The sequence below is a fragment of the Monodon monoceros genome, unplaced genomic scaffold (assembly GCF_005190385.1).
Source record: "Monodon monoceros isolate NGI ecotype Baffin Bay Population unplaced genomic scaffold, NGI_Narwhal_1 Super_Scaffold_21, whole genome shotgun sequence".
Lineage (NCBI taxonomy): Eukaryota > Metazoa > Chordata > Mammalia > Artiodactyla > Monodontidae > Monodon > Monodon monoceros.
This window is the reverse complement of record NW_021703778.1, coordinates 41,519,412-41,542,620: the sequence shown is the minus strand read 5'-3', so window position 1 is coordinate 41,542,620 and position 23,209 is coordinate 41,519,412. Positions and strand designations below refer to the sequence as shown.

Genomic DNA, 23,209 nt, shown 5'->3' with positions numbered 1-23,209 from the left:
TAACTTGTATGGGTTTGGCCTTGAAATAAGTTTAGGCAAGTTCATGATTGCAGACAGTTCAGATGGCATCAGCCCTTAGAGCCAAGTGAGTTTCACCAGATCTTTCGTCAAATGCAGTGGGAACATCAGATAAGTTGATGTTTGTGGTCCTTATACACGTCATTCTAGGTTTTTTGGCAAATCAAGAAGCATCAGAGGGCTGTTAAGTCACTAGTTTGTCTCTGTGGATTTCTCCAAACCTTATGGATTACAAAGTGTTAATTCCTGTTTTGGTTTCCCCTGATATTTCTTCTGCTTTGGGATGACAGGAACACTTCAGAAGTTAGTTAAGGCAAATTGGTTCAGGAATTTTTAGGTTCTTTTAGTCTTTTGTCCCAGGTAAGTCTGAATAGGACCTGGAAAGCTGATTAAAAGACCAGTGAGCACAGGGAGCTTAATTTTAAATTAAATGGATATTTAATGCGTTGAGAAAGTACTCAATCTTCAGTCTTTCTTTTTTTAATCTGTGCTTGCTATTTGCATCTGATGGCCAGGAAATCTCTATTTTTCTACTAAAAGCATTGGTTATTGCTACATTTCTCAAGCTTGGTTTTCAGTGTGGATTTTTGCGGGTGATTTTTAGCACCTGTGGGTACAAAACCATTAAATGAAGGCCGGCAGAAAGGAAAGAGTGCCCTGAGCTGGGAAGTCTCTTACAATCCTCTGGTAGACCAGAGGATGAACGGGGCAGGCAGGGAGGCGGTCAGTCACTGCGGGGGCTTCCTGGCTGTGAGCATGTCTTCCAGCAGAACACAGTGAAACCCGTGGCCTGCTGGTTGGAGGTGATTGTGCTTAGGAGCCTGGTTATAGATTTTTTTTTTCCACAGGTGTGTGTTAACTGTTTTTTTTTTTGGGTGAGCCTTGATCCTCAGACACACACAGCCTGACCAAACTGGCAGATTTGTGAGAATTTTAATATTGAGAGGATTCTGTTATTGGAGTTATGCACGGTTGCTAAGGCATTGCTTTTCATTCTAAAATTTGGTCTTGGATAACCTCCGGTTTATGCTGTTGGGATTTCAGTTAATTGTTACGCTTTTGTGATCTGGTCTGGTATAATACCACATATGGGATTTTATCTTTTTTTGCATGTATGAATGACATTCCTGTACTGTTGTTTTTTATATTGCTGGATAATAATTTAATCCAGTCCCCTATCATGGGTAAGACACTTGAAGTTGACTATAATGAAATCACTTGGGTCTGCTTCTCTGACTCTTGTGAAGATGGGATCAGCTTATTCTCAAATTCATTGTATTTGGCAAAAGACCTGCCCTTCTGAAGTACACAATACTGGACGATGATCATTTTGGCTTAGAGGAAATCCTGGTCAAATTACCAAGTTAAACTTTTAAGAACATGCTATTCTCAATATTCACAAATGTATTATGTAATGCTGGAAGTCTCCTCTAAAGTTCTTCCTAAGATTTTTGTGAGAATTCATTTAGTGCAGGTAACCACAGGGAATCCAGCTATTAATTTTGAGGAAAGTGACAACTTCTAGCTGTTGGAGGCCAGCAGTAGCCCCCCTTCTCTGAGAGGAGGGTTGAGAGGAAGAGGGCTCTCTAGTGGTCTGCCGAACCCTTCTACCCTAAGCGCCCCAGTGAGACTGGGGGGAATCCCTGGTTAGGTAGCATTATGTGAGTTTGGGGGATTATGTAAAAGTATAACTGCACACACACTGTTCTTGCTTTGGTAACTGATTTTAATATCCTGTTGGTTTTGTTGTTGAAACTTCTTCTATGACAGTGAAGCCTTTTGTCTTTATTTTTCAATCAGAAAATCTTTCTCCCCACTTGAAAGGATGGAATCGGGGCTACAAGGCATTCTGCAATCTTTGACCTTCTTGCCTCCCCAAACCTCTAAGGAAAGCCGGGCATCCAGTAATCTCAGACTTGTGATTGTGCTTTTGTAACCTTGCTTGACATCTGGGACTTTTGGAGGGTTTTAGATTTTTGATGATAATTCTTAATTTTATTCTCATTTATTTCTCCCTTTTCTGTTTCAGTGTCCTGGGTCATGAAACTTAATCCACAACAAGCTCCATTGTATGTGAGTAAATCGCAAGATTTCATTTTATACTTAACTTTTGCTGTTTAATTCTTATCATAAACTCAAAAAATGCTCTCATGTGATTATCAAAGGAATTTTTAACCGTCTACACATGAATTTATTGGCATAATACACTTAAATTGAATTTGATTTAGTAAATATTAAATGATAATAATGCATGGTACTGAGCTCAGAACAAATAATGCTCGTAAGACTTGTGAGATAGACTGATCGTGGTGATAAGATGCGTGTATAAAATAATTGCGTTGCCCTGCCAAATGATACTCCGGCTTATTTTTACGTACAGTGCATTTCTGTAAAAGTAGTATGTAGAGCTTCCTACTGCCATGGTCAGTTACCCTGTGCCACAACTAGGTGGCACTCTTTCATTGGCAAAAGTGCTATTTACTTTAAGAATCTGGGTGAAAGCTGATGTATCATCTCCCTGAAGTGAGGGAATTATAAGATGAAATGGATAAATGAATGAATCGAGGCTGGGAAAACTAAATTCTAGGTGTGTGTGTGTGTGTTTTTTTTTTTTTAAATGTTGTAAGAGTGAATTATCTGAATCAGAGTGGTGAAAAGTGCCTGTTTGGTGAGGAGCTGGCTTAGAGGTATGGATAGTTATACTTGTGAGAGGCTGGAGGGTTTGGGGTTGGTATGGTCTGGAGACGTGAAAAAACCTTTTTTGATGGGACAGGATTTCAGTCAGGTCTTGAAGATTAAGGATCATTTCGCTGGCTGAAAAATCCTCAGAATTTGTGCAAGACACAGACCAGATGGTAGAGGGATGAGTGGCAGTGAGCATGTTCAGTGAGCGGGGAAGGATGGTAGTGGAAAGTCTGGCCCTGCTGAATTTGTGTTGGGGGTGATGGGAGATAAGTCTGAAGAGGTGGGTGACGCTTAGTTGTGAAAGCACACAAGAAGGTGCGCGGAGTTTATTTTGTGACCGCTGAGGAGCTTTTAATGGTGTTTAAACAGGCTGTTCATTTTCTGTATTTATTTTTAACCATGCCGTGTTAATTAAAGTCATATACCTTTCTATCATACAGCATTCATGTGATCATGCTCCATAGTTTATCTCTATGTTAAATGTAACATACAAAGAAAAATATATGTGTTCTTAGAAGATATTTTATGTTCACATTTTCTTTCCAGACTACTTGGAGACAATTTATTATGTTCACCAGTGGGTTTGCACATGAATTGAATACCTTGGACTTAAGAAAACAACTTTATTTTTTGGTTTGTTTTTTAAAGTCCTTTTTTTAAAAAATATTTATATTTATTTATTCATTTGGTTGCACCGGGTCTTAGTTGCGGCAGGTGGGCTTCTTAGTTGTGGCATGAGAACTCTCAGTTGTGGCATGCATGTGGGATCTAGTTCCCTGACCAGGGATTGAACCCGGGCATTGGGAGCACAGAGTCTTAACCACTGCATCACTGGAGAAGTCCCGAACAACTTTATTGAGATAAAATTCACACACCATAAAATCCACTCATTTATGGTTTTTAGTATATTCACAGTTGTGTTATCTTAACTTCAGAACATTTTTATCATCCCCAAAGAAACTCCGCACCCTTTAGCAGCCACTCATCAATTCCCCCTCCTCCAGCCCATGGCACCCACTATCTACTTTCTGTCTTTATGGTTTTACCTGTTCTGGAAATTTCGTATAAATGGAGTCATGCAATACCTGGCCTTTTATGACTGGTTTCTTTCACTTAGCATCATGTATATAAGGTATATGTTAGAGTGTAAGTATAAGTACTTTGTTCCTTTTTATTGACAAATAATATTCCATTATATGGACCTACTGCATTTTATTTACCCACTCCTCAGCTGATGGGTATTTAGGCTGTTTCCACTTTTTGGCTATTCTGAATAATGCTGCTGTGAACAGCAATCTTTTTGGTACTCCTCCAATTTTATTCTTTCCCCGTTGAATTTTCTGGGGCACCTTTGTTGAAAATCAATTGATTATAAATGTAAGGAGTTACTTCTGGACACTCAATTCTGTTCCTTTCATTTAGGTCATCCTTCGTTAGGTCAGTTTCTTTCAGCAGTGATTTATATCGGTAGTTTTCAGTGTACATGCCTTTTATTTTTGTGAATTTATTCCTAAGTATTTTATCCTTTTTGATGCTATTGTGAATGATATTTTCTTAATTTCATTTTTAGGTGGCTCATTGCTAGTATATAAATACAACTGATTTTTGTGCATTGATCTTTTAATCTACAACCTTGCTGAACTCGTTTATTAGCTGGTACTTTTTTAGTGGATTCCTTAGGATTTTCTACATCCAAGATGATGAAAATAGTTTTTTTCCTTGCCAGTCTTTTTATTTTATTTCTTTTTCTTGCCTAGTTGCCCTGAGTAGAACCTCCAATGCAGAGTTGAATAAAAGTGGTGAGAGCAGACATCCTTGTCTTGTTTTTGATCTTAAAGGGAAAGCATCTGGTCTTTCACCATTAAGATTAGTATGATGTTGCTAGCTGTGGGTTTTCATAGATGCCTTTATCGGGTTGAGGAAGTTCCCTTCTGTTCCTAATTTGAGTATTTATATCGTGAAAAAATGTTGGATTTTGTTGAACGTTTTCTCTGCCTATTGAGATGATTGTGTGGGTTTTTTCTTTCATTCCATTACTGAGTTACATTGATTGATTTTTGAATGTTAAACCAACCTTGCATTCCTGGGATTAATCTCATTTGGTCATGGTGTATAATCCTTTTTGTGTGTTGCTAGATTTGGTTTGCTAGTATTTTGTTGAGGATTTTTGTGTCTTTGTATAAAAGATATATTCTGTAGTTTTCTTCTGATGTCTCTGTCTGCTTTTGGCCATTGAAAGCGTTTGATCAGGGGGCTGATGTAACTACGTAGTTGTGGTAGGTAGAATAATGGTTCCTCAAGTGAGTCTATGTCTTAATCCCCAGAACCTGTGAATGCTTATCTCACATGGCAAAAGGGACTTCACAGATTTCATTAAGCTGAGGATCTTGAAACTGGAGATTGTCCTTTAATTATATGGATAGCCCAGTGTAATCATAAAGATTCCTGTAAGTGAGAGAGGGAGTCAGAGGGAGATTTGTAGATGCCACGCTGCTGGCTTTGAAAAAGGAGGAAGGGTCCATGAGCCAAGGAATGCCACCTCTAGAAGCTGGGAAAAGCCAGGGAACAGTTTTTCCTCAGAGCCTCTGGAAGGAACACAGACGTCTTTATTTTAGCCCCGTGAAAGTCGTTCAGGCCTCTGACCTTCAGAACTGTAAGCTAATAAAATGTGTTTTTTTAAGCCTCTGAGTTTGTGGTAATTTGTTGTAACAACAATAGAAAGCTAATACAGTAGTAGTTTGGGAAAATTAATTGGTGGTAGTGTGCTGGATAATTTAGAAGGAGAGAGTAGAGGCAGAGAGATCAGTTAGAAGTTTTCTGAACTTTTCATCATGGAATTTGAGAACTTTAGAGTTAATAGAGACTTCAGATAATACCTGCTTCAACCTCTCCGTTTTAGAGATGAGGAAATGAGTTCTGAAGATACTGTGATAAGGTCACACAGCTCATCGATGATGGTAGATTGTGATTTAAATCTGTATTTTCTGGGCTTGGTCATAGAAACCACTGTAAAGCTTATGAAGCTTAAAAAAGCTTCGTTCTGTTAGGGAAGCAAGGTTCTTAGACATCCGTTCTGGGGAATATACTTAATAAAGTAGTGCTTTATATATGATTTATGTGTTTAATGAAGTTGGGCAGGCTCTACTGGGGAAGACTATTTTAAATTTCAGATTTCAAATATGTCGATCAGCAGTAATACTTATTGAGGCAATTGTTTATCCCTTTTTAAAGAGTGACAGTGTACTCCATTTTCAGTGAACTAAGCCAAGTCTCAGGGATTTACACTGTTTGGGTGAAGAAAAGTGTAGTAGTTTCCCCCTTATTCACGGTTTCACTTTCTGTGGTTTCAGTTACCTGCAGTCACCATGGACTGATAATATTACACATGGAAAATTCCAGAAATAAACAATTCATTAATTTTATTTATTTATTTTTGGCCATGCTATGCAGCATTCAGGATCTTAGTTCCCTAACCAGGGAACGAGCCTGTGCCCCCTGCAGTGGAAGTGTGGAGTCTTAAACCACTGGACTGCCAGGGAAGTCCCACAATGCATACATTTTAAATTGTGCACTGCTCCGAGTAGCATGGTGGAATCTCACACCATCCTGCTCCGTCCTGTAGGGGATGTATTTAAATCATCCCTTTGTCCAGTGCGTCCTGCCTGCTAGACACTTAGTATCCGTCTGGGTTATCATATCAACTGTCGCAGTATCTCAGTGCTGTGTGCAAGTGACCCTTATTTTACTTAAAGGCCCCAAAGTGCAAGAGTAGTGATGCTGGCAATTCAGATATGCCAAAGAGAAGCCATGAAGTGCTTCCTTAAGTGAAAACGTGAAGGTTCTTGACTTAATAATGAAAGAAAAAAATTTGTTTGCTGAGGTTGCTAAGATCTATGGTAAGAATGAGTCTTCTATCCATGAAATTGTGAGGAAGGAAAAACAGATTTCATGCTGGTTTTGCTTTCACACTTCAGACTGCAAAAGTTACAGGCACAGTATGTGATAAGTTCTTTTGTTAAGATGGAAAAGGCATTAAATTTGTACAATAAGATATTCTGAGAGAGAGGGTGGGAGAGACCACATTCACATCACTTTTACAGTGTATAATGGTTATTGTTCTATTTTGTTATTAGTTACTGTTGTTCATCTCTTTACTGTGCCTAATTTATAAATTAAACTTTATCACAGGTGTGTGTGTATAGGAAAAAATATATATGGGGTTAGTACTGTCCATGGTTTCAGACATCCACTGGGGGTGAATGTACCCCCCTGAGGATGGGGGCACTACTGTAACTGTACAGGACAGTCCGTTGGTAAGGGGGTCAATTCTCTGCACCTAGAGAAAGAAGTACTAAGCAAAAGAATAGAGTGTGTTGAAGTTTTTCTTTTAGTTTAGATTTGAGATATGCTAGGGGTACATGTCATCAACAGAAGAGAGAAAACTGCTAGTTAATAAGGAAAAACACTGGATCCTGAGAAGGACTTTTACCTGAAAGTTAAGAAAAATAGGCTGGATTCCAAATATTCCAAATAATCATCTTAACCAGTCTTTGAATAAAAATGTGCCCACAATAAGCTGCAATAGTTAAAATGTAAGAAATGTCCCACTGTACAGGTGGCAGTACTGTTGAGTGTTTAAATGAAGCTGTTGTAATGAGTTATTTTTGTGAACTGTTCACAGTGGAACACGCGGAACCTGGAACTTCGGCTGCCAGTAGTGTAACCTCGCTGTGCCTTGGTTTCCTCACCTGTCAGCTCTGTGATTCCACAAGTACACCCTTTGTGTTAGGCAGGCTAGTTACATTACCAGGTCAGGTTTTTCCCTCAGCCTCTGCAAAAATGTTGATTACTGCCAGGTGCATGTGTGAGAATCGCAGTTGCAGGACCTTTGGGTGGCAGTGGTAAAAACGTTGATAGCTTTCCTAGGGTCCCTCTGGGTGGGGAGGGCCTAGGTTGTTTAGTGGCAGTAAAAATGGAGAGGCGGTGGCAGATGCAAGAAATATTTAAAAGAAGCAGTAGGACTAAATACTTTATTAGATGGGGGGAGTGAAAAAGAATGAATGATAGTTGATTGAGGACTTGAGTGTGAATGACAGCTGATGCCATTGCCAGATGTGGAAAAGATGGAAGGTGATGACTTTGTTCTTTAGACGTGTTGAAGGGCGTATTGATGTCCTGATTACAGCGGGAGATGTGGGCTCGGAGCTGTGGAGTAAGAAAGTTGATTTTGAACTAGAGAGAGTTTGAGTCATCTTTAAGAGATTGGTACTTTTGACTCTGAGAATAGATGAGTCCTTTGAGCGGATAAGAGTGGATGGAATTAGGATAGTGGACTATGGCAGAGAAGGCAAAGCTGAGTCAAGAGAGGAGGAAGGAGTTTCAGAAATCTGGGTTGCATGTGAGTCTTTGACTTTTTATTCCTGGAGTTGTTAAATTTCAATCACACACTAGTACTGTGAATTTTGAGCTGGAGCTGGGGAATTCTTCTTCATTCAGGTGCCCGCCTTGTGCAAACCCCTTTTTGGATGCTGGAAATTTAGCCATGAACAGAATGGAAGGGTCCCTGCCCTTCCGGTAATTGTATTATAGTGAGAAGAAGGCAGATAATCATAAACAAGAAAACATCAGGAAGAACAGTTTAATGAAAGTAAATAAAACAATAGGATGTGATGTGATTGTGCCTGAGTAGAGGTTATTTTAGGCTGGGTGGTCGGGGAAGGCCTCTGAGGGGCGGCCAGTTAAGCTGAGACCGGAATGACCAGAAGCAGCCCGCCACGTGCAGATCCTGGCACAGTGTTCTAGCCCAAGGGAACAAGTGCAGAGCTCTAAAGTGAGGGCTAGGCTTGATACATGTGCGGAACAGAAAAAATGGCGGCAGGGATTCAAGAGTGCAGAAGGGGGCGGGGTGCGTCCTCTCCTGGATGAGCTTGGAGACTCAGGGAGGAGACAGGGAAAAGCCTGATCTTGAAGCACTTCACAGACCATTGGGTGACCTCCCTAGGGCCTGCCTTTCATCACGTCTGAAGCCCAGCACAGCACCCACCTCTGAGTGTACTCTGAACTTCAGAGCCTTCAGTGGCTCGGGGTCAGGTCAGGCCCCTTAGGGATATTGGATTAATCCTAATGTGGAGCTGTGGGCCCTGGGCAGACTGGATTCTCAGGCAGTTTAAGCATAGTAATTTGGACTACCCATCTGAGGAAAAATAGTTTTAGTACTCTGTAGTCATCTTTAAGATCCGTGTTTTAGATGTAAATTGGATTTTCTTGAACGGAGGAACATTTTAAAGCAGATTTGGCTCTCATTTGTTAAAGGGCAGTGTAATTAAAAATTTCTGCTTAGTTTTTATATTCTTTCATGGTTGAATTGCTTCTGGGGAGAAAAAAATGTATTTTCAAAGTGCATTTGTGAACCTAAATGAACGGTGTATGATAGGATTTCATTGTAGTCCTTTCATTTTCTGGTTTTCTGTGAATGCTTCACCTACTGGTGTAACACTCATTTGCATCACCTGTAGCCTTTCTGGATGACAACTCCTTAAAAACAAGAGTTCATGTTCATATACTGCCTCCTGGTTTAAAATGCACATTTTGTAATGAGGTGGATAGACCTAGAGTCTATCATACAGAGTGAAGTAAGTCAGAGAGAGAAAGACAAATACCGTATGCTAACACATATATATGGAATTTAAGGGAAAAAAAATGTCATGAAGAACCTTGGGGTAAGACAGGAATAAAGACACAGACCTACTAGAGAATGGACTTGAGGATATGGGGAGGGGGAAGGGTATGCTGTGACAAAGCGAGAGAGAGGCATGGACATATATATGCTACCAAACGTAAGGTAGATAGCTAGTGGGAAGCAGCCGCATAGCACAGGGAAATCAGCTCTGTGCTTTGTGACCGCCTGGAGGGGTGGGATAGGGAGGGTGGGAGGGAGGGAGACGCAAGAGGGAAGAGATGTGGGAACATATGTATATGTATAACTGATTCACTTTGTTATAAAGCAGAAACTAACACACCATTGTAAAGCAATTATACTCCCAATAAAGATGTAAAAAAAATAAAACGCACATTTGAATACATTATACCATTTGCTTCTCACAGCAACCTTGTGAGGGTGGAGGAAGCTTCATTCTTACCCTCATAATACTTGAGGAAATAAGAGCTCAGGATGGTTCATTTAGTATATGCAAAAGTTAGGGCTTTACCCAGAAATCGTGACTCTCAAACCCATTGTCTTTCTTCTGTATACCAAGCTGACATGCACAGTTGCTGTCCATAATTGTTATATAAAACACACAAATCTCATCCCACTTAATGTGATAGAGACTTGCACATATAAAGTCCTTTTTAAAATAAGTAACCCAAGTTTAGTCTTCCATTTCCCATGTTTTTAAATTTTTTAAATGTTTTATTTGAAATAAGTTCACATTTATAGAAAAGTTAGAAGAATGCAACTTCACCTCTACTTATCTTTTATTAACATTTAGGTGTGACCTAAATGTGATTTGCTTATCATTTTCTGTATTACATATATTTTTTGAACCGTTTGAAAGTTGCTTTTCCCAGGCATCATACCCTATTCTCCTTAAATATTTCAGCATAGATTTCTTAAGAACTGGGACGTTCTCTTTCAGAAACACAGTACAATTAACAAAAACAGGAATTGTAACATTGATGTAATATTCTTATGTAATGTTAAGTCCATATCCAAATTTCTCTGATCATCCCAATAATGTCCTTTATAGCATCCTCCTCCCCTCTTCTCCCCAGTTCAGGATTTAATCCAGAATTACACACTGTATTTATTTACAGTCTCTTTAATCTCTTAATCAGGAACAGTTCCTCTGCTTCTCTTTGTCTTTCATGATACCGACATTTTGGAAGAGTATAGGCCAGTTAGCCAGTTATTTTGTAGCGCTTTGCTTCTTTTTGACAGAACAACTGCCTTTTAAAAGTTGCTCATTAAAAAAAATAAAGATGCTCATTTGTTTCCCAAGTTTCATTATTGATTAAGTTTACCTTGTGTGAGTCCTGAACAGTCAGTAATGTCATCTTTGTGATTAAAAGTATTGCTAACAAGGAAATAAATGTGATAACGATGTCTCTATTGTGCATATGTAACTTCCTTATAATTGTAAGGAGATATGTAGAGTATCCCTGCAAAGTGTAGCCTAGAGTATCTGATTTTATTCCAGAGATGTATTCTGTGAAATAACTAACCTACCTAGTCATTTAGCGAATTGAAAAGGCATGCTAGACATGGTGCCTGTTATCTCTAGCCATTATGGGACTTATGGTCTGAGCCACTTGTTTACAGTAAACAACATGCAGCAAACCACGTGGCTGCTAATAATTTTTATGAACATAGTACATGTACCCTTTGGCTCTAGAGCCCTTCTCACTATCAAGATAAAAGCATAGACTTTTCCAGGGAACTCTACTTCACTTCGCTGTACAGTAGAAACTAACACAACATTGTAAAACAACCATACCCCAATGAAAAAAAAAAAGCATTGACTTTTCCCGGAAAGGATAGGGGGGATGGGGAATGCTATCAGGTGATAAAAGAAAAAGCCAGGCACATGAAGCAAAGGTTGGTATTTATAAAACAAAATAGGCCCTACCACCAGCCCCACACACTAAGCACTAGGGGACCTAGCAACCTAGCAACTGGACATTAGCAACAGTAAATAAATCCTCCCCCAGACTAACAGCTGAAGGGGATGAAAGATTTTTAAACTTCTGAAGGAGGAGCATGAAAGGGTCTTTGGATGCTTCTTATCTCAGGCCTCAGGCTAATTCTAGAAGAAATGTGGCCAGGCCAAACCTGAAGGTCTGCAAGGCACAAGGAGACAATAGGGGTCAAGAATAAGGAGATCCGGATTATTCCAGAGAAAGTCACTTCCTTTCTCCTCTCATCACTTTACTTTTCTGGAGAAAAAGTTGTGATGATGCACCCAAGCGATTGTCCCATAGTCAGCGCTCCGTGTGGGGATGCACTTTGTAGGAGAGGTCAGGACTGGAGAACAATTTGATGAGTCACAGGGATCATTGTATTTTCGGGGTGGTTGAGCTCACTCTGCGGGAAGAGTGAAGAAACTGAGCTACAGAGAGATTGAGGGATTTGCCTGAAATTTCACAGGGGTTGTGGTAGATCTGGTCAGGTAGCAGGATCTGCAAATAATTAGCCCAGCCAGTGTGCAGGAGGCAGTGGCTTGAATTTAGGATTCAGAGTACACATACAGAGAAGTTGTGGTATAAGCCTGGTGGTAAGTGGGCTAAGTCAGAGGAAAAAAGGTAGCTGTGGGAATGCCGAAGAAGAGAGAAATATTTGAAAAGATAGCGTTGAACTCTTTTTCAAAGTGTAACAGGTAAGGATTAGAATGTCTTTTGGGCTGTAGACACATTGGAGAGTAGTTTACAGTTATTACTTGAAATCCCTCTTCAGTAGAAAAAAAGAGTAAAAATAAAATGTGGGTTGTAACTTTGGATGTAGGAAGTCAGTAATAGCCATCCTGGTGAATTACTTGGTCAGATACTTATCTTCAGGAGGGTGGGTGGCTTTTTAGCCCTGGACTAGTGAAAGGAAGGGAAGGTCAAGGCCCTTGAACAGTAAGTGAGGCATTTCTCTTGTTAAGTGCAGCTCCTGCAGGTTTTTTTCTGTATTAGAATAATGTCCTTACTGGTTGCCAAAGTGTTCCAGTGGGCATTGGGCACTTTATGGTTAATGACACTCCAGAATGCATGGTTGTGACTCTTAACACTGACTCAGAAGGTTTATATCGGACGCTGATGATTCACTAACTAAAATGACCATAAGGACACATTTAAAGAGGAAAAACTTGGGGTTCATTTCTCAGATCCTTCAATTATAAACTTGTTTTTTTTTTGGTGTCCCCAAGATTTGTGGTCTATTGAACACATCTCTAGGTCTCCCTCAGGAAAACCAAAAGGCATTTTTTTTACCTTACAAACTAAATACTTTTTTTTTTTTTTTTTTTGGTGGTACGCAGGCCTCTTACTGTTATGGCCTCTCCCGTTGCGGAGCACAAGCTCCGGACGCGCAGGCTCAGCGTCCATGACTCACGGGCCCAGCCGCTCTGCGGCATGTGGGATCTTCCCGGACCGGGGCACGAACCCGTGTCCCCTGCATCAGCAGGCGGACTCTCAACCACTGCGCCACCAGGGAAGCCCACAAACTAAATACTTTTTTAGAAGCAGAGAGATAGATGTGAGGTATAAATTCTGTTCTAAGCATGCAGCAAGTTTATGTATGGGATACTTATTACCTGCCATATGATTGAGATGAAACCCACATTTATTAGATTTTCAAGGGGAAGAGCCATTCTAATTACAAAACAAATTTCCAGAACCCCAACAGATCTGGTTTATTATGTCCTTTCGCATTTCTCTCTTTCCTTACCACTGAGTGTTTGCCTGGAACATCCTGACAGTAGAACATCATAGGAAGGTAGATCTTTGGCACTGGATTCCTTTCTTCATTAAAAATGAACAAAACAAAGCAATATCCAGTGATTATAACTATTTCTATTAGAATAGGGTCCGTCTCTTAAGATGATGTTGCTCTCTGTTTTCTCAAGGAAGGGAAAGGTGGGTTAGGGTGCTGGTATTTGTTGAGAACAACTTCTTGGCAGGGTACCCTGGTGGGCACTTATACACATTCCCTCATTAATCTTCACAAGAGACAAAAGATTTGGTCAGTATTTCCACTTTAGAGCCAGTGAAGTGAGGGTTCCAAGGGGTAACTGACTTGTCTTAGGTTGCAGCTATGGTGGACCTAGGGTTCAAATCCTGTGAATGATTCCCAAGCCCGTTTAAAAAAGGGAAATCAGGAGAGCCTTTCCGTTTGACTCACATTTAGATCTTGAGAAAAACTTAGAGTGATTTCCTGCCATCACATTGGATTCTTGTTGACTCTGGACTTCTGTGTCCAGCCTCAGTGAAGAGGACTCTGTGCAGTGGATGAATATGCTGTGTGTGTGCTAATCAGAAGTGGCCTCAGAGCCCAAACAGGACCAGAAGATGAGAGTGCAAGTGTGCTCAGAAAGAAGCGGGTTTAAAATGAGCAATTAAAACAGTTTATTCTTGCATAAGTATAGTTTGCATAAATAATCAAAGCTGTGAAGGGCTGCAGAATTTAAATTACCCCAGCTTTAATCTTCTCAGTTGCCTCCTTTTAGGGAAGAGGACCTATTTGGTAATAGCAACATTTTATCTCTTCCTGGGAAATGTGTTTCCATAGCAGGAGTTGAACTAATCTGGCTATGCCTCTTGCTTGGCTATTACTTTGTCCCATTTTTCTCTTACAAAGAGGGCTTTATCAGCCTTCTGATCTCTTAAATGAATTACCTGCCTTAGCCTTAACAATACATGTCTGATGGGTCAGCTCCAACATTTTGTAGCCTGGAGGCTCTTTCCATCCAGATCTGAGGACTGTGTTTAAATAATGACAACTTTGTCACTAGTGCCAGAAGAAATAAGGAAGTCAAGTGTTCCTTAATTTAGCTTTTGATGGTTTTACAGAGCAAGAGCTTCAGTTTCCTTCTGTTGGGACTTTTTAATCCATCTCCAGAAACGTGCTTTGAAGTTAACAGATTTTGCATTTGCAGGTAGCATTTTCTTATTTGTCCTTGGCATTTTCAGAGCAGATGAAGATACATAGAGGTCAAAGCCTTTTCAGGGTCTGTGTACATGATGCCTTTACAATAACTTGGTGTTTCCCAAGCATCTGGATATGGGGCAGGGGGGCTGGAGTTAAATTTTCCATTCGGTTCTAGTGAAGAGAAGTCTTGCTGTCCAAAGAAGACCAAAATGTAGTGCTCTGTACCCTTAGCTCATTCACCAAGTGTTTGTGAAGCACCTGTTAGTGAATGGAGGACCTGGTCTTAGAGGAATAGATTCTTTCACCGGGGCTCAGATGCTTGAAGAGTTAAATGACAGCACAAGCAGTACTTGTTCAGGTGCTTGGATGAGTTATACAGATGGTTACACAGTGACGGTTCATAGCAGGGAGAGGAATGAGATGTTGGCAGAAATGATAGGGAAGCCTTCAGGAAAGATGGGGGGCTCTGTTAGCCTGGACAGATTTGGCTGTGGAGAAAGGGAAGAGCAGAGCGAGAGAAGGGAGCACAGTCTAAGAAGTAAGGTATGGACATGGTGTTATCAGTGGTGGTGGGGGATCTGGCTTGACTGGAGAGGACAGTTCACATGGGAGAATATGTGGAGATGAGATTGTATAGATCTACTCTGTTCAGTATAGTAGTCACTGGCCCACGTAGCCATTTAAATTAATTTAAACGAAATAAAATTAAAAATTCAGTTCTTCCATTGCAGAGTGCTCAGTTGCCACATGTGGCTGGCGGCCACCATTTTGGACAGTGCGGATATAGAATATTTCCATCATTGCAGAAAATTTTCTTGGCCAGCACTGATGGAATATAGCATTTTACAAGCAGGATAGAGAGCAACTGGAGGTCTTCTGATTAGGCAGATAGTAACATGATGAAAGTAGTACCCAAAGAACATTTATGGAGAGGTGTGGAGAGCAGAGGAAGAGCAGTGAGGGACTCTCAAGTGAGTAGCCTGTTCACCGTTACAGTGTGCTGAATGGATGTGAGGATGATAAGCTGTTCCGAAGAACAAATGGATTTTGTTTGGTAGAATGACTGAAAGCATCAAAGAGCCACAGATATGAACACCGAGGATTTTACCGTGAGAGGCAGAGGGAGAATGGTGTAGCACCAATGGGCGAGGGAGGAGCTGCCTCGGCAGTCTGAGGGAGAACAGTTGTGTCTTTACAACAGCCTGTGGCGGAGGGGCTGGGGTGCGGTGTTGGTGGTGTTGGTAGTGAGGATTAAATGGTATAAGCATATTTCACAAATGATGGATAGAAACTTTAAATATATAGGTAGTTTTTAAAAGAGACCCATCTCCTTTATTTTGACAGTACAAAAGCGTATAAACATATCGGGTGGCTTCCTCTTGCATCTCTGCACATGCAGTTGTGTTGACAGCTCTTTCCCTTGTTTGCATAGAAAGAGGAGGGGAACAACATTTACTGAGCACCTTCCAGGTAGGGTGACTTATGTACATTTTCTCCTCTGCCTTGTGAGGCCCATATTATAGATGAAGGACAATAGCTAGTAAGAGGTGAAACAGAGGTTTTGTTTGTTTGTTTGTTTCTTTCTTTTTGCGGTATGCGGGCCCTCACTGTTGTGGCCTCACCCGTTGTGGAGCACAGGCTCCGGACGCGCAGGCTCAGCGGCCATAGCTCACGGGCCCAGCCGCTCCGCGGCATGTGGGATCTTCCCAGACCGGGGCGCAAACCTGTGTCCCCTGCATCGGCAGGCGGACTCTCAACCGCTGCTCCACCAGGGAAGCCCGAAACAGAGGTTTGAACTCAGAACTCTTGCCCTTTCTCTAGTCTAGTCTCTCTAAGTAAGGATGGTTTCACTACCAGTCCCTCAAATTGCTACCACCCTCTCTTGACCTGGGAGCTCAAAACCTGATGCTTATATCACATTCTACATTTAGAGGTTGGCTTTAGCACTGAATTCCACTTGCCATCGCTTTTTCAAATGTAAGATAGAGATCCTATAAACATTGTTTGCTCACAGTAATCATTGGTGTGAGAGGTTACCCAGACTGACTTTCAGCTGAATTGTTCTTGAGCACTGGTTTTCAAAGTGTGGTCCCTAACCACCAGTGTGAACATCATTAGAAACTTGTTAAAAATGCAGATTTTCACACCCAACCCAGATCTACTGAATCAGAATGCTTGGGGTGGAGCCCTACAAGCTATTTTTAAATAAGCGCTCCAGATGACTCTGATGCACCCCAGTGCTTAAGCATGAATCAAGTGAACAAAAAGGATACTTTTAAAAGCCCCTTTCCTGTGAATTAAATTGGAGCCTCTTGGGTAGATTTAGATCTTCCAACATGGCTGACTGTTAACCCATCAGCAGTGGTTGGCTGGAGATATATGGGAAATGATATGCATTAAGTAGGACGTTGTTTCAAATGGATGGATCTATGGTGGATTCCTGAGTAAATTATTACTAGATTATTGACTCAAAATAACATCAAGGTGTGCAATATTGAACACAGGACTGCTTATTTCTTAGCAGGAGGTGGTAGTGATTTTCAATTAAGGGAGTTAATACTTTGCATTATTTTTCACAGTATTTTTATGTCATTTAAGATTCCTCATTTCTTCTTTGTGTGGTTGTGAATAATTAAAGCCAGATCTGCTTTATAGTTAGTTAGCAGAGCAGTTCATGATGCAAATGGAACTCATAAGAGCACCTGGGTTTTGGAATGGTGTTGTAAACAGGCTTCTGTAATGGATTTTTGGACGGCATCAGTGAATTTTAAAAAATTTGAAGTCAGCCTTTGGGAGTTTAGCTATGGACCCTATGCTGAGTCAGTGGTACTGCAGGGAAACCAGTTACAGCTCTGTGTGTGCTAGCCTTCAGCTAGGTAAAACAGTTTTTGCATTTCTCCCTCTCTCTGAAATACAGTCAACCCTCTCCACTACCCCCAACACACACACAAAGAAAACTGCTCATCTTTCAGTAGGCAGTTCCTGTCATTTGGCTCTATGGAGCCCTTCCTGAACTTTCAGCCTCCTGTGGAATCTATCACTCCTCTCTCCAGGCCCCAGCTACTCTGTACAGACTTCACTATAACACCTCAAGCACTTTAAATGATTGCACTTTTGCTTACATGCCTTTTTTTTCGTTTACTGTGTCTACCTTGAGTACAGAGACTTTATACTGGAGTTGTTGTTTTTATTGCTCTCACTTTAACTTCAGCTTCTATCACAGTACCTTGCACATAATAGGTTCTCATTGTTTTTGATTAAATATAATAGAATTACAGCTGTTTGGGAAAGAGCTTTGCTGCATGCATGGATGGTTATAAATGTCTGTTTAGTCAAAGATGAGATTTTTTTGTGGGGGGAGGTAAAACTTATGACCCTGAAGGGTAGGCCACTCAAGAGATCAAACAACATAGGGGACTTTGTGACCTGGAACCAGTGACAAAGGGTCACTTTGACCCCTGAGATGGGGCCTCTAGGAAAACTTGGGAATGATACTTGATGAAAAACTGAATTTCAACCCAAATAGTTTAATACTTCTGTGTTGTGTATGGGCTCTTTACTTGGAACTCCCTGTGTTTGCTTCTTTCTGTACTAATCTCACTTTATTGGTTTGACAAACCTGTGAATTAGGAGGAATTGTTTTCTTACTTTACAGATGGGGAAACTGAGACAGTAAGATTTATATTTTGAAGTTTTAGTACAGCTATTAAGTACAAAATAAGCTACAAGGATGTATTGTACAACACAGGGAATATAGCCAACATTTTATTATAACTACAAATGGAGTATAGCCTTTAAAAATTGTGAATCACTATATTGTACACATGTCACTTGTAGAATATTGTACATCAACTATACTTCAGTAAAAAAAATAAAAATAAAGTTTTAGTAAGTTCATTATAAGACTAAAGATCTTTATTGCCCTCTTTGGAATTTACTGTGCCATCCGAGATGAAATTGTTAGGTAGTTTCACAGAGTCACCCCAGTGAATCTGTAATTCAGAAATCCGAAAATAGCTCCATACAGATAGAATATTAGGAATATATTTGTATCAGCAGGGCTGTAGAAATTAGATTCTTCTGAGAGGTACACTAATTTATTGACTGATTAATGAACTGGTGATGTGCATCTTTAGTACTTTTTCTCATTCCTACACATTTCTCCTCCAGAGATTCTGATTGTTTCCTTTCATGTGGGTCCTTATCTTTAAGTATAGAGAACATCATATGTACTCTCAGAGATTTGTTTGCTTGTTTGTTCTTTTTTAAACCAAAAAAGAGCTATTGGCCCTTGTGCATCCTTGGAGCCCTTCACAAAGCTCTGTGTTTGGATTAACTGCCGACCCCGTGTGATATACAGAGCATCTGGCAGCTAGGATGGAATTTTCAGCTGTCTCTCTTTGTTATGTCCACAGAAGGAAATGTGAGTTTTATCTTACTACTCAGGCAGTGGTACATTCCTTTTTTGGTCCATGGGATCCACCAGTCTGATTGTGGACTTATTTTCTGCCATTCCTGTCATCTTCTTGAACTAGTTAAAAGGCCAGGGGTGATCTTAACTTACCCTCATGACTATGAATTCCTCTTTGGTCACTTCCTGCATTCTTAAATTCTACTTTGATTAAAGCTTATTAGGTTTTGCCAGCATTGTCTGGTTCATCCTATCTTGTGTGGTTAAGGGATCCCAGGCAGTGTAATATGAAGGAGCTACTACTGTGGGTGTTTCTCATAGCCAGTGTCTCTCTCCACAAATCCTCATTTTCCAGATCTCCATACAACTGGTTCTTTTATCCTTGCCACACGTACGGGTATGATTATAGGTTATCCATATCTTACTAAGTCTCAGAATTAGAAGGGGGTCTTCTTTATTATGAGACAAAAGTGGGCATTTTAAGAAGTGGTGTGCTGAGGTTCCAACTCCAGTCTTCCTGTTGATTATGGGGTTGTGGTCTTGATTTTTCATTTGGCGTAATGTATGTATATGCAGTAGAAGGCAGCAGAAATGCATATTGTATTAAAATAATAATCCTAAGAGCCTCCATTTTTAAAAAATTAATTTTTAATTGAAGTATAGTTGATTTACAGTGTTTTAGGTGTACATCAAAATGATTTAGTTATACGTATACATACATACATATACACATACATATATATACACACATATACATACTGTGTATATTCTTTTTCGGATTCTTTTCCATTATAGGTTATTACAAGTTATTGAACATAGTTCCCTGGGCTATACAGTAGGTCCTTGTTGTTTATCTATTTTATGTATAGTAGTGTGTGCCTGTTAATCCCAAATTCCTGTTTTTTCTGTGCCCCTACCTCCCACCCCCTTCCCCTTTGGTAACCACAAGTTTGTTTTCCATGTCTGTGGAGCCTCCATTTATTGAATACCTTCTGGTACTTGCCCACTATGCTACATGTCCTTTCATTTTCTCATTTAATCACGCTAACAACCGCATGAGATAACTTTTGTCTTCTGTATGTTAAAAGGTGAGGAAATAGGGCAAGAGAGCTTCAGCCAGTTGCTGAGGTCGTGCATCTAGTAAAGGATAGAGTCGGAGTTCACACTAGCCTTTCTTACTTCAGAAGCCGGCCTCCCGATGTCAGTGTACTGCTACTGTGTGTCAGCTCTTACCCTCCATGGTGAGGGAAGAAGTGGGCTGTTGCTGAGGATTTGTAAAATAAAGGTATTGATGGGATTATTGAAGGCAGAAGGAGACAGTGAAAAGTGGAATTATTTGCAAAGAAGGGAAACTGTTTGGGGACAGACACTAGACCTTCTATGATAACCATTCCAGTGGGGTACAGTGCAGTGCAGCCTACTGTTTCTCAAACTTGAACCTGCATGGGAATCACCTGGAGGACTTGTTAACACACAGATTGCTGGGCCACAGCTCCAGAGCTTCTGATTTACTCCGCTTGGGGCAGAGCTGAGAATTTGCATTTCTAATAAGCTTCCGGGTGATACTTTTGGTTCTCAGACAACACTTGGAGAACCTGTGTAGAGAAAAGTGACTCCTTTGTAGGTGTCAAGTAGATATGGTTTTAAATTCCTGCTGTAGTACTAACCAGCTGTAGGAGCCTTAGAGTCTTCATCTGTAAAATTCAGCAGGGTAATACCTGTATTACAGGGTTTTTGTGAGGGTTAAATGTGATTTTTAAAATGACAATATCTAGCACTTATTGAATACTTACTAAGTACCAGGTTCTTTGAGAAATGCTTCACATACATCATTTACTCTTCAACCGTTAAATACTATTGTCCCCACATATAGAGCTCCTAGCACATGGGAGTTGCTCAGTTACCACTCCTGCCCTTCCCTGTCCGCATTTAAGAAGGCCGGGAAATGTGTAATGCACCTTAGTTAGATTTTCATAAAGCTAATTTATTTCTTTTTAAAATTTTGACACTTTAAAAGGAAAACTTAAAAAAAAAAACCAAAAAAACAAATTCTGGATATTTATATGCAATGGTTTTACCAGTAAGGCTGGGTAAGAAAAATGTTGCTATCATCTGAAATGGTAGAATATTTCTTCTTACTACTTTATGGTTTTCAAGTATTGTGGATCGCTTAATGCCCATATAACTATTTATTATCAGTTAGGAAGCTTAACCAGCTTTAAGAAAGCTTTATAATTTACCTTTAAAACTAACCAGGTTTTTAACTCTTTCTCCCTTCCTTTATGGCTGCTTTTCAGAAGGTGTCATAAAGCCAATTTTGCCATCCAGTTACAGTCCTTCACCCATAATTAAATAAAACCCCAAAATAGTAAATTTATTACTTTATTTTGCTTTGTTTGAGAAATAATATATTTTATGAGAAGAGAGTATAAAAGAAAGTAAAAACATGGAGATTCTGAAATGGGGGATATTTTTATTGTGAATGAGTGGGGACATTTATTCTGTGTCTGCTAGATACTTGTTAAAATACTAGTACTTAAGGGGATTAAATAGTAACCCTAATCTGTGTAAGGCAGTTGAAGTGGTGCTGGTTTACAGTGAGCACTTGATGAAAGAGCCGTTATTAAATTATTTCAGGCACTTCAAATATATGGATATCCTAACACAGCTTCTCCCCTTGTGGAGTTTACAATCTAGCGGTTCCCCAGAAGGACTCGAGGTGGCTCCTAGAAGAGTCACACAGCTGGTGACAACTGAAGCTGGTGTTCTGAGTCATGCGACTTCAAGGCCAGTGACCTTGCCTCCCAAAGTGATGCCTCCCGTTCCTAATCTTGGTGTAGTTGACAGTGTCCCCACTGGCCAGCTTTGAATATCTCTTTTCTTGGTCTCACGGTTTGTTGTATCCTGGGCCAGGAATGAGATCTGAGCAGGTGTGGTTCAACTTGACGAGTTGGGTTCCCCTCCTGAGGCATTGCCCAGACACATGCCCATTACACAGACAGGGGAGGGATTGGAGAGACCTTGACCTACGTTCAGTGAGTGAGGCATAGTGTGTTAGATAAGGTAAGGAGGCCTTTCCCCTGAGGAAGGAGCCCAGGTGTCTCCTCAGGAAAGCAAGGCAGGGCTTGTTTCGTGCTGTCCTCTCTTGGGCCAGTCATCAGTCAGGTGAGAGGAGGATGTGACAGGTAAAGGGAGCAGCATGGCCAGGTAGTGCGTGAGACATGTAGTGAGAGTGAGGCTTCAGCCTCTTGGCATCCTCCTGGTTTGGTATGATTGTGGTGAGTGTGTGGGGAGAGGCTCCGGGAGGGAGGGGAGGCTGGGGAGGTTAGCAAGGGCCAGGCTGTGGGGGCCTTGTCTGCCGCCGGTGGGAGGGACGCGCTCCCGAGTTAGGATGTTATCCTGTTGACCATCCGTGAGTTTCAGGGGAGTAACTTGATCAGATTGTATTTAGGAGACTCTTCTGTGGCCCCCTACTGTGTGAAGGGCTAGCCTGGAAGCCTGGAGACCCAATTTCATGGATGACTTGAGAGGAAAATCAAGAGAAGTGACCAGGGAATATCCAAGGAAGCTAGGGGGATGAGTATGGGAGATGGGTGGAACAGAAGTCAAGCTGATAGGTTTTAATTATAGAATGTCCCCACTTGAATCATCTGCTCTCCGGGAGGGCAGAGAAGGAAGAGAAGACTATTCTGTCAAGAATTAATAAAAATCCTTATGGTCTCTGCATTTTAACCAAATATCTGGTCCTGTTAGCAGAGGGGGACTGTCTCTTGAAGTGTTGACCTAATTACTCTAGCAGTTCCAGAGAGCCGTGTAACATTTGTGAGAGGGTGAGGCTGCTTTTTAAAGCCACCAGCTAACTCCCTTCAACCAATTTAGCTTTGCTTATTAACAAGAATAGATTGAGAGGCAGGGTTGTACATTGAAACAAAAAGCTCATACTCTTAGAATTCTAAAAAACTCTTTATTTTTAAGCAACACTTTCCATTAAGGGGACCATACATTAAATGATTTCCAAACTTTTTGTAATTTTGATTCCTTTTCCAGCTGAAGTTTCAAGATTCTTCCCTGTTACAGAGAATAGTTCCTAAAACCATTCCATACAGAGCACTCTACAGACTCATTGAGCGCCATCTGCTGGTTTTATTTTAATGGACCAAATAGGTGGTGCTTGGAAATCTTTAAGTATTTGTGTATATCTTAGTGTTGAAAAATTATGAGGCTGGAAGACAGTATGAACTTTGATCATAATTAGTAGTAGTATTTAAAATAATGGTTTTGCATTGAGAAGGGGAATGCTTTTTGGCTGGAATATAGACATATTTGATTAAAAATGAATGCAGGTTATAGGGATTTCACTGACCCATATCTATATCTGGCAAAATATTAGCCTGGTTGAAATAAAAACTAACTTCAAATGTCAAATAAAATGGTTACTTGTTTTCTAACATGAAAATCAACCAAAATCT

At 40.5% G+C, this 23,209-nt stretch overlaps 1 protein-coding gene across 5 annotated transcripts in view; it reads left to right on the top strand.

Moving 5' to 3' along the window:
- Positions 1–23,209, top strand: part of AKAP13 (A-kinase anchoring protein 13) — a 338,024-nt gene that overhangs the window by 95,308 nt on the left and 219,507 nt on the right. For all 5 annotated transcript variants that reach the window (XM_029238790.1, XM_029238789.1, XM_029238788.1 and 2 more), the window contains exon 2: positions 2,048–2,091. In XM_029238790.1, coding sequence (XP_029094623.1) covers positions 2,059–2,091 — 33 coding nt within the window. In that variant the 5' untranslated portion in view covers positions 2,048–2,058. The remainder of the gene's footprint in view (positions 1–2,047; positions 2,092–23,209) is intronic.